At 36.2% G+C, this 12,420-nt stretch overlaps 1 protein-coding gene across 5 annotated transcripts in view; it reads left to right on the top strand.

The window, feature by feature from the left end:
• LOC139691945 (probable 3',5'-cyclic phosphodiesterase pde-5) overlaps positions 1-12,420 on the top strand; it is a 177,562-nt gene that overhangs the window by 151,415 nt on the left and 13,727 nt on the right. For 4 of the 5 annotated variants that reach the window (XM_071589903.1, XM_071589902.1, XM_071589900.1 and 1 more), the window contains 4 exons: positions 6,475-6,709; positions 7,246-7,637; positions 10,753-10,968; positions 12,093-12,306. In XM_071589903.1, the coding sequence (XP_071446004.1) occupies positions 6,475-6,709; positions 7,246-7,637; positions 10,753-10,968; positions 12,093-12,306 (1,057 nt within the window). The remainder of the gene's footprint in view (positions 1-6,474; positions 6,710-7,245; positions 7,638-10,752; positions 10,969-12,092; positions 12,307-12,420) is intronic. The other variant, XM_071589901.1, reaches the window with a different exon arrangement.

Raw genomic sequence — 12,420 nt, 5'->3', positions numbered from 1 at the left:
GAGTCATGCTCCACTTGTTGTGATTGACTAAATGACTGTACTGATTTATTAAGAAGAAGCGTTCAGCTACATACGTGACTGTAGAAACTCTATGTTAAACATGATTTAGTGATGAATGACGAGGAGCAAAATACGCATCCTCACAGGCAGTCATCGTAAACTTTTAATCTTTGATTATTTTCTGCTTTTTCTTTGGTTAAATTAGCTAGCTAGTTCATTTGGCTCTTTTCTAATTATTATGTGAGTTTTTTATTTGGATTTTACTAGAATGCCCTTCGAAATTTAGCATGCTAGAATTTTGAAGCTAGATTACCAAATTGGTTTAAAAAGACGATGATAATTTCACTTAGAACAATCACCCATCTCAACCCTTTCTCCTTCCCTCTAGAAATAAAAGTTGTAATTTCCAATAATCATTTAGGTTTCATTGTATCACTTTGCGAATGGCATTTCGTAACTTCACAGGGAAGAACGGAATTTTTTCAATGTAGAGGTGGGTTTTATTTTTTTAAATACATTTCTACGATCACGGCAGTTTGAAGAACTGATTGATACTGAATAAATTCTATTCTTTATTTATGGTTTTAATTCGTAATAAAACTCTATTGATTTTATTTTTCTTTACTTCGCATAAACAATGCTTGCTGACACTTCTCGTAAATATCTACATTAATTATAAAGATTGCTGTCGTGCTCTGTTTCCTATTCTTATTTAGATGTTTTTGAGGATATGCGTGAAAACTTTAAGGGAAGGGAAGGAGTTTAAGGGAAGAATCAATCATAAAAGCTTATAAACCCTAGCTTTATGGCATAGCTATGTTTTCACAGAGTAGTTTTCTGAAATAAAATGAACTTATGTAATGCAAAAAACATAAATCAGTTCCGATATCGTTTTTTATTTCAAATACATCTCCTGTTTTATGCTTGACGTATTGCCCTAGCACGTAGAGTGGTGGTCACTGATGATCCGTGAAAAGGCACGCGGCATCGCCATTAGCCTCTCAAGCTAAAGAATGGTTGACCGCTGCCTCTTTCCTTCCATATCCTGTTCTCTCATGCACTGAAACCCCTTTATTGCCCACATCCCTCTTTATTTGGACCGTAAATTTACTCGCGGCCTTCATTTACGACCCTCTTGTTTAATTTTTTTCTTTTAACACTTATTTCGTAACAATGCGGTTGTACATCAAACTGTTCCAAATGCACCTATAACTAGTTCCTCTGATCCGTAGGTATAGTACTTCATTTCGTCTTTTCCTCCTTTTTCTCCCCATATAATGGCTCGTTTCTGTTTTATTTGCCCACTTGATCTACAGCATTTGCATCCAATATCAGCTTCAAAGCTTCATATTTGCCTTGGTCTTCTTTTCCAACGGCCTCTAACCTCATCTCTATTCCACGAAGTGTCACGCTCCATGCGAATATATTTACATATCAAAAGTCTTCTACTGTATCCTCTTGGTTGTGTTTTTCTCTATCCTCGATTATTTATTCCTCTCTCTTGATCGCTGTGGATATCCAATGCGATCGATTCCCTTGGCTGTTACGTTGCTTTCCACGCATTTATTGAATTATACTTATTCGCGATGTAATTTAATCATGTGCCCTACTTATATGTGCACATCACTCCTCGGTGCCTGTACGCTTCTCGGTGATATTTGTAAATCCCAGAGCAAAATGAACTTTTCTTATCTCTCTCTCTCTCTTTCTTCCTCGTAACCTTGGGTGCTATGAGGACATTATTAGTCCCTTTATCATGACGTTACCTTCTTTTTCTCTCTCTACTTGGACTTTTTCAAAGCCAATAACAATTCAGCACAATTTCTAAAGCATTTCTGAATGTCCCTCCAACGCCCCTCAGTCCATGTTATGCTGCTTTCGAGGTAGACCTCACGAAGCTAATGCTGTAAATGAGTTGTTTCCCCTCATTGACGACGCAGGCATTGGACGTAATAGAAGTAAGGCCTTGGCCGAGGTCGGAAACTCTGACGCCACCGAGGCAATGTCTTATAAACAGCCTCCTCGGCGAATTCGTCCATTTCCTGGTTGTGATCTTTAATACTTTCAACAACTGCCGTCCCACGGTGAATGCTAAATCCGTTATTGATGACGCACGTGAAGCAAGAAAGGAACATATTGGAGTCGTTAAGCTTTAAGCGAAAACATCGCCATCACCTTTGAAGTACACTTCTTCAATTGGCAGTGACAGACGGAGTGCGCACTGGTAAATAAACCTGAATCATTCAAATGATTCCGATTTCATCATCAAATTTCAAGATATGCGCAGGTTTAAAAGCATTTTGCGCCGTTCCAAATGTCTGGCACGTAAGCTTTGTGCGCTCCAGGGCTAAAACTTACTTCACTAGCTACACTTCTTACCTTTCTTATGTGCACTGCAGCAAAGTTTTTCTAAGCAGGATACTTATCAAAAGCTACCATTTCTATCATTGTATTTTGTCAGGATCACATTTAACTTTATTGATGTATCCATTTATTTAATTTCGTTTGTGCTATACCTGCCTCTAAAGTCGCTTGGTCCCAGGGCTACCTACGTATGCAGCAATAGAAAAATTATTTATTTTTAATTTTACAACTAATTTTTAGGTTTTCCAGGCCTAATGTACAAGTCAGGATTGTAGGATTGTTAGTTAAGTATTTAGGATTGTAGGTCATAAACGGGACATACAAGTAAATAAAAAGTATACATTCTATTTCTAATACCAAACTCAGTCTATACTATTTCATAACACACAGTCGTACCATCAGGGATGACAAGTTCACGGCACGACAGCAAAGCCCATTCCACGCTCTTTCTTTTGCAGTTCAACCTCATTCACATTGAGCTTTTGAATACATCATCCACATTTTCCATTCACGCCTCTTTTTCATTCAAAATCTAAAGAGCGTTCTCTTTTTTTGCAAAATTATTCAGGCGTATACTTCTAAGTCCATGGGCACTTCATCGCCACGTCGGCTTTTAATTTACAATAGCTGAAATAAGAAATAAACATGCAAAATATTCATTAATTTTTTTCGAATATTTTTCATGTGCATGAGAAATCATTAATACCAAGTCCATAAACGATGATTAATAATCTCAAGATGAGTACCAAGAAATTATACTTGAAGCCATAATAAATAAAATTAATAAACTAATTTATAAGATGCAGCATCAAAAAATGATTTCAATTTATCGATTTATCGAACACCGTATTTCAAAATCCCTCCGGCAAAGAGATCGCTCGGCGTTTGATATACTCGGCCAGCATGTTGAAGATCAGGTGATCCCATCTCAATCGATACAAGGAAATACATCCCGTTGAGTCTCCACACATGACTATTCTGACATATAATAATCTAGTGGGATGCTTACTTCTCTTAGCAGATAACTAATGCAATTATTGTCAGGGAAATAATGGATGAGAACTCTTTTATAAAAGGCGATAAAATTTCCTGGAGACAAGAGAATTTTTTCCATTGCGGTTGTAATGGTGAGAGGAAGCTCATGTTCCACAAAATTTTTGTATCATCTAAAACCTATCCGTCGTCTCCAATTTAGAGAGATGTTTTCAATTTGTTTCCCCTCTGTGCATTGGATCTTCAAGGATGGTTCTGTTTAACTCGATGTCAAAACAAGGACGTGTAGTTCTACTTCCTTTTTAAACGTAGTACAGAAAATCGTGAAATTTTCCAATTCCTGCTAAAATCCTTTTGCCATATATTACTATTTTTAAACAAAATCTAAACAGATTATTAGGATATTATGCCCCGGATACGTCTCAAAGCCTCAGTTCGAATTAATGATTAAAACTGATGAAAGGTGTGGTCAAATTCAGGAATCGTATGATAATAAATGAAAAACTCTTCGTAACTTTTCACATTATGACCGATTTTGATGCCAAAGCTTCATCACCTTTCGCTTGCGTCGAAACAGGTCAGGTTTTTCCTATATAGTGGTGTGAGGTATGACTAAATGTTTTTCATTTCTTCAAACCAATACTTTTGATGGTTCAATCATTCATTGCGTGATGATCACGTCATCCGTGATCGATTAATGGAATTGATGGCCGACAAAATAGACACACATTTAAGATTTAGTGTACTGCGGATGCTATAACACAAATTTAGAAAAGTCAATAATTAATGGTAAGGAATGATTTCGACCAAATGACTGAATATCAAGAAAGAGCTGACGGATCAGTACCTCCATCTTATTTCAAAATTCCTTTCTCGGTACGTAGTCTACAAATGCTTAAATACTCTGCGAAAAGACTCGTTACGTACGTGCAGTTTGAGGCAAGCTGTTATGAATTGAGTTATGGATACGAGAAAGTTACTTGCAATAAAAGAACAGATGATAGTTTTCATCCCTCAATATTTTACATATCAGCAGAAAAAACAATTGCTTCGGCTTTCATATAAAGCCCGCCATGAGAGTTTTGCTTGAATGAAATAAAAATTCCAGTCACGTAGACTGAAGGCATTGGGTGAAAATGTGATTCAGTATTAAAGTCTATGCAAATCACCCTTTTCTCAGTGGATACCCCCATAATTTAAATTTATGCTGGCGTTACGAATGTGTCAGGGCAAGGAGGATATGAATGGAATGCCTGAGAGTGGAAAATACTCGGTAAGAAAGTGCCCCTCTGCTAGGCCGGGTTGTTGAAAAATAGACTCCGGGGAAGGCACATATTAGAAGGTAGGAAAATCTCATAAAATTTCAGCTTCTCGCTAGCATAGTCTTCTTTCTATAGCACTGAGCGCAAGGAATGACAGCCGTTGGGGATGCAAACATTTTATATACGATTCATTTTTTGAGTCAAATAAATTTAACGGCTCCTTCTCTAAAAAATCATTCTCGATTCAAAATTCCGCTTAAAGGCATGGGATATTTTATTTAATTGCGTGGATTTCTCATGTTTTTTTAACAGAAGGGGAGGTCAGATTTAATTGTTTATTATACACACACCACTAATGTGATTAATTTGTTTCACGAATGAAAGTCCACTGGCAAGTAATATAAATGGCTAGTGGGCGTTCGTGGCGAATTGCAATTTCAGCCATAGTATAATAATATTCTAACTCAAGGACCAGGTACACGTTGTTTTTTGAGATCGCAGTGCGTTTTAAACGTAATTCACGTCATTTTGTACCCTTGAATGGGAAAATTTGATACAAGAGAGAGTTCATTAAAAAATTAGAGGAAAAAATCCGGTTCCGGAACTGCTTCGTTATATACCCAGTAAAAGGATTCAAGAAGCTTTTGGTTCTTAACGGAAGCTGCGCTTTCTCTTTCTTTCAGTCAATTCATCTAAAATAAAATTTATAAGCCTTTCAGCGCTAGGGGAATCAAATCACTTTCATTCGACGGGAAAATATCGCGTCAACTATTTATATGCATAGGCATTCCTTAAATCAGATGGGTAGAATAGAACAGATAGAATTGCCTTTCCTGAGCTGCTTCGAGAGTTTGTAGTTTAAGTTTTCATTAGCCAGTTGAAAAATGATTATTCCATCTAGTTCTCAGGGTCCAAGCGACCACAGTGGTAAAAATCAATTTATTTATGGATTCACCGGCGGGTTAAATTCAGAAAAGAGTAAGTTAATAATCTCGTTTTGGTTTTATGGGAAATTATTGTATTAATAAAAATAAACGACTCTGGGATTCGACTGAAATAAGACGTTTTGAGATATTCTACGGAGGTGTTGACCGTTATCCTTGGGGATGGTGGGTGTGATGGCTAGCTTACTAGCATCTCACCCAGAGGGCCCATGTTCGAATCCTGGAGGCAGCAGATCTTTTTCAGTGTCCCGATCCCTACTTGAGGTGATTTGTGTAGAGCACTTTGAGTGAGTATGCCGTCCATCGGAAGAGACATTAAATTGTGGACCCCATGGTGCATTTTGTTAAGAGTATGCTAATGCCGACGCCAGGTTTCTCCCCACCCTTCCTCCTTTCCCATTCATCCTTGATGGTGTAGATGACCTCAGCCGCCTCCCATACTACTACTACTACTACTACTTACTACAACTTTATCCAATTATTCATTTCATGTCTCTCTACTAAGTTAGTGCCATTACCCCACAAAAAAATGACTGCTTCTACATGAGTATTACGGATGGGGACACCATGATACAGTCGTCATCATGATATCACTTTAATCCAGGTATTTGAGATGACAATGATATGGAAAGCATCGTGATGTGGCAGTGATATCACTATGATTTCTGTGTTATAGCAGTCCCAAGGAACCACATAGCAGTGTCTTTGTAGAGGTAATTTTTTTCAGGAGATTTTTAAAATTTTCTCCATTCAATGCTGCTAAAATTCAACATCAATGTGACTGCAAGGAAACTCTTTTAATTGATATTTACTTTTTATTACTTGAAAAGTTTTGCAGCAACATCTCCTTGCCCATTATTTGAAACAACCTATCATTTTAATGCACTTCTTCATGTATCTTGTTGCGCTAGCCTCTACAGACCAGAGACCAGGGTTATTTTTGTCAAATCAGAGGAGGCAGAGTCAGGAGAGGTATCTTCATTGCCACCATCACGGCCACATCCACCAGGGACACCACCTCCTCATACTATGTGGGCTCACCCATTGGCTGCATATGTTGCTAAGACAAGGGAGGCCCTTAGGCTGTCCAGGAATGAGTCTGCCACTGATCCTCAATTAGCTGGATCCATAGTCTATGCAGATGGGGTAAGAAAATTATTTGGCTTAATTATTTTTTAATGATTTGATTAATATAATTAAAATGTTATAATCATTATAATATTAAAGCATTCCAAGATCCGAGGTATTTTAATTCAGAATTTCATAAACCAAGCTTTCCATCATGAGACTAATCAACATGGGCATCCCCCTTAAATTTTAATCAAGTTTTGGTCTTGTTAGTTTTTTCGCTCCCTTGGTAGTTAAACTGCCCTTCCAGATTTGCTTGAACACTCTCCATTTCAGAATAAAAGCCTAGTACCATGCTAGTTGTTACTTGCCTTTAGACTCCATAAAATGGCAAATGTTCTAATGTTTTACTTGAAATGGGATGAAGTCTTGCTTCTACAAATTCAAAAACTAATTACCCATATAGCAATTTCATTCAGTCTCAAATAACTATCATATTGGTTATGCATTTTGTGTGATGAATCAGATTTTATGTAAGAACATCATTTTTTTTTAAATGGAGTAGGTACTTATATTAACATTTATCAGGAATGCAGGTTTCACTCTATTTTCAGCCTCAGCTGTCCAGAATTGTTAGTGAAGAGAAGGACTTAAGTGAGTTAGGTGAGGGTGATACCAAAGAAAACCAAAGCAACCTCGAGAAGGGTGAGGGAATGAATTTTGGTGCAACTGAATATGCAAGTGTGCAAGTGTCCTCTTCCGCAATAGCACAGACTGCAGTTCAGCAGCATGAACTTTGGAAGCCTATGATACAGTGCGATGGTGAACTAGCGGGTGTGTTGGAGATGTGGAGGTCAGGTCCTGCCTCAGCAGCATTCCATGAAGAAGATGAAGAAATTGTTTCAAGTTACCTTGTTTGGGGAGGCATTGCTCTCCATTATGCACAACTCTACCTCTCAATGGACAAACAAAGAAAACTGAATGATTTCCTCCTGGCTGTGGTTAAGTAAGTTCCTTATTCCTTTTCCATTTAATTTTGTCTCTCGTGTGATTTCACTTCGTAACAGAACCATTACTCGGTTGGCTTTGGAGCCAATTAGGTCAAAATTAATGGAAATTGAATGAGCATAAACATGATATACACTTTAACTAGTTGCTATTGATGTGTGAATAAACTATAATTTGAGAGACATAGTGGATCATATGATCATCATATGAGTGGAGGACCCAACTTTCAAACTCAGGGTATTCTGTGGGTGCTATTCTTTAAAAATTTCCCTTTATACCCAGAAAGTCCAGAATGATTGAGTTAATAAAATCATTATGAAGCCATGCCCAACACAGGGGAAGCAATTTCTTCCTTCATGTTTAATGCACACCAAATGAGTAGGGTAGGTACATGCATACTTATTATTAAAAGACAAAAGAATTTTTGGAAAAATCTAAATACTAACCAAAAGTTGCTGACTTTGATTCATAATGAACTACCCAAATCATTATTTTTAGTTCAATATCAAATGGTTCTACAAGCAGCTCAAAGTTTTAACACAAGTTGAAATTTTTAAAACTGCCATGATTCATACTTATTATTATTATTACTTTTTATTTGCCCAGAGATCACAATACAAAAATACCAGGTGGGTGGTGTATGTACATGATATAAGGCACGTCAATGAGGAGCAAAGACACAGGCTCAGTTAAGATACATAAAAGAAATGATGCTCATAGTTACATAAATGTTTGGTACAAACCCATGAATATTGGCTGCTACTTTCACACTCTGCATTGGTGTTTGGACTGGAGTAAGTCAAAGTCGTGTCAGCATGCATTATTTTTCCAAAAATTGATAAGAGAATAAAACAAATTCATTTAATATAAAGAAAATTGTCAGCTTCAAAATGTCTGGCAGGAAGTACTTAAGTCACTGTCTGAAATAAATGATTTTGGAACATTGTAATTTTATTATTTGCAAAATTAATTTGATATGATAATTTATAAAGCAGACATCAGTTTTGAAGCATCATAGATATTTCAAACTCTTAACAAATAACCCTAATATCTTCTGATACAAGGAAAAACAAGCATCATTATTTTTTTAAATTCTGAATTGAAAGTATCAGTGTCCATAAGAGAGTGCTTTAGAAATACCAAAGCCCTGTGAGTAATCCTGATGGCTATTAGATACCATTAGTCCCTTCCACAAAATTCAAAAGGGAAGTTTTGCCACTAAACAATAAGACTCCACCTAAAACTACTCATTAAACACAGAAACTCAGCTTTGGTGTTTGTTATTCTGTGCCTATTAGTGACATAACTATGTTGTTAATTATAATTAATAAGCTACCATTTGAGGTAGATTTTGGATAGACACAAGCTTACAAATGGTACAGCAATGTTTCCCTTGCCTCTCCAGCAAAACACAACCTGACATTAGACACTGCATTAAGTCTAATTTCAACTGCGAATACTTATTATTACCCTTCACTCCATACAACATGCAAATCCTCTCCCTTCCCCTTCATCTTTTTCCCTACACTCTCCACTCTAGTATTCAACATCCCATTCTCAATCGAAACACTCTGAATCACTCTCTTGTCTCCCACTATGCCTAGACCTTCCTCGTTTGTTTCAATTCTGTCCATTTCACCTTTTCCATCGTTATCCAATCAATATGCCTATCATCCTGCTTCAATGACTATATTTCTGTACCATACAACACCATACTTCATATCAAAGTTTTGATGAGTCATTTCTTAACATCCTTACTTATGTTCATACCATCAATTCCTATTTGTAAAAGCTTCTTTGTCTAATGCAATTCTTCCCTTGATGTCCCTACTAATTGGACAATAATGATCCAAAACACTTTCAGATAAGTAAACTGTTCCACCTGCTCTAGTTTATGTCCTACATTTAACTTAGCCTGTTTCTTTTTCGACAACCACATAATATTTGTTTTAATTGCATTTATTCTCATCCAATACCTATCTCACAGGCTTTTTAATACACTCATCAATGCTTGAAACGACCCCTTGGCGGACTGACTAACTAAAGCTTTATCATTACCAAACCTAACCGATTTTATGAGTTGTTCAACAAGTTTCACTATACAGGTAGTGTAGACAATTGTCAAGAATTAAACGTTCTGATTGCACCTTAGAAAATTTGGAAATGGTGAAAATAGCAGTGCAGGAAAGTCCAAGATAAGGATTCATTATGATTCAGTAGCCTTGAACAGATTTCAGAACAGAAAAAATTTCAGATGGGACAATTCAATACATTTTGCATGAAGATTAAAGATTTCATCCCTATAAGATTCAGTAGATTCAAGAATTGAAACTGCAAAATTGGAACAGTTTGTTACAATTTGCAAATGAATTTAATTCTATCATTCAGGGAAAACTGAATGTCTTGGACAATTTTTTAATCAAATAAAGTGCATTTTTATTTGATGGCTTCATATCTGCTAATGTTCAAATGTAAACCCCATGACACTACACAAATGGCCATTATATAATGAATGTTAAGTGACTGGTAGTTGTGCAGTGTCAGCAAGAATGTTTATTGTTGCCTATTTTGAAAGAAATGAGAGAGCTGTGACACTGAATGGTGAATGCTATCAGGAAATTTACAAACAATCAGACCAAGTGGGTTGACCCAGCATCAGCTGCCACAGCTGCGGGCGAGGGTGAAATCCACAGTATTGGCTGTAATACTGTGATCTGGAAGGCATTGGGAAACCACTACATTATTCTCCCTAGAATATGTAGCCTTGTCTTGAATTCAAAATGCAGTAGAATGGAAAGCTATGTCCTGCAGTAAACCAATCCTAGGATTGAAATACTGAAAAAAATTATCAAAAAGTAATTTTTTTGATAAACTGCATCGTTAAATACTTATTTCTGCATGGTTTTCATTCCACTTACTTACATAAGCTTCAGAACAATATATCCAATTGTGTCATACCCAGACCCTTACTGTCACCTTCTAGACAGCATATATGAAAATATCAACATGAAGTCAAGTAATAAGCATGCATTTTTAAGGACATTTATGCTGAAGATTGGAATTCCAAAAAAATTACTCCATTACCTGTAGTGTTTTATTTTTTATTAACCCAGATCCATCTTCCAAGATATGGTAAGCATGGATGCCTTGGTGATAAAGGTGATGAACTTTGCACAAAGACTTGTGGATGCTGATCGGGCTTCCCTATTCCTTGTTGACAATAAAAGTCGAGAGCTTTATGCTCGTATCTTTGATGTTGGAGGTGAGGATGCCGACTCATCCAATGGTGTAGGAAATAATCCAGTTCCTTCAGTTGCGACAGAGATCAGGTTAGTATTAGGCTATGAATTGGTATGTGAATTTTTTACAAATATATTATAAATGATGACAATCTTTTTTAAATAACTTAATTTCAGAATGGTGGATTATAGAGAGATGTGTTCTCAAAGGTCAGAAAATCAGGCACAGACTCTTTGACAGCTAACTCTGCCATTGTCCTCACCCCCTCTGTTGTCCGAGGGTGGTGGCTGAGATACTTGTGAAAGTGTTGACAGCTGACAATATCACCTAGTGGGAGACCCCCAAAGACTAACTTAAAACATGCCAGGAAAGCAGCAAAGCCTCTATGTTACTCATGACTTCTCTGTCAAGAGAAAGATTGAGGAATAGAGATTTCAGTTTTTTTGCTCTCTCTGTCATTAACCCAATTCCTTTATATTATTGTTCCATTTTAAATCAATGATCCGATGATTCCTTCTTGGATTACCAGTTACTCTTAAGATCAAAGTTTATGTTACAAAATAAGTTCATTGATTATTTTTCAAAGGTAATAAATTAGCTCTTTCTTATAATGAATTAGGATAAATGTATACATGAATGTATTGTTAGAGAAATTCTCTAATGAATATTCTCTTCATGATTAAAATTATCATAAGTTATTATTAATTATGCTTCAACTGCACCAATGCACCTGTTGCCCCCTGGGACAAGTTTCTTTTATACGCCAAGTCATTTTTGCAATATCTTCCTAATTATCAGTGAACATTAATCGAAGGTGCAATAGTAAAGTTTCCATGAGGTGGCAACATTTTACAGACCATAGGAAAATTATTAGTTTGTTCCTAAGTGATGTGCGAAACAAAATAAGTTGTTTAGCTACACATGATAATTTTATAAGTTTATATTTGTTAACATTGCTGCAAAAATTTATCATTTTGATCCTTTTTCATTAAAAATCATGCATTTTTAAGCTGAGAGCAGTCCCTTGCAAAAGTTGGATCTTTGCATACTATTAATTCCAGTACAAGATAAAGAGCTACCAAAGATTGGGTGGAAAATTTATCATTTATATTATTAATGTTATGCATTTAACAAACTACAGTTCATTTTCTTTAATAAATGCATGTACTAAAAAACTTAAAAATTGCTATATTTTTTCCAAATCTTTCAACAGATTTCCTTTGGGTACTGGAATAGCTGGTCAAGTGGCAATGACAGGAGAGGTCCTTAACATAGAAGATGCATATTCTGATCCTCGCTTTAATCGTACTGTGGATCAATTGACGGGGTACCATACACACTCCATCCTTTGCATGCCAATATTCATCCGGGGTTCAGTAATTGGTGTGGTGCAGATGGTCAACAAGCATTCTGGAAGATTCACTAAGGTACTTTTATTAATTTACAAGTCATCATGCAAACAAGAATAATTCCAAATTAACAAATTTCATCAGCAGAGCATTGAATTAGATTTAGATATCAATATTGATAAATCACATTTG

This window comes from Hetaerina americana, unplaced genomic scaffold (assembly GCF_022747635.1).
Source record: "Hetaerina americana unplaced genomic scaffold, ioHetAmer1.1.p SCAF_4, whole genome shotgun sequence".
NCBI classification, from domain to species: domain Eukaryota; kingdom Metazoa; phylum Arthropoda; class Insecta; order Odonata; family Calopterygidae; genus Hetaerina; species Hetaerina americana.
Note: the sequence above shows the minus strand (reverse complement) of the source record. Positions and strands in the feature narration are given on the sequence as shown.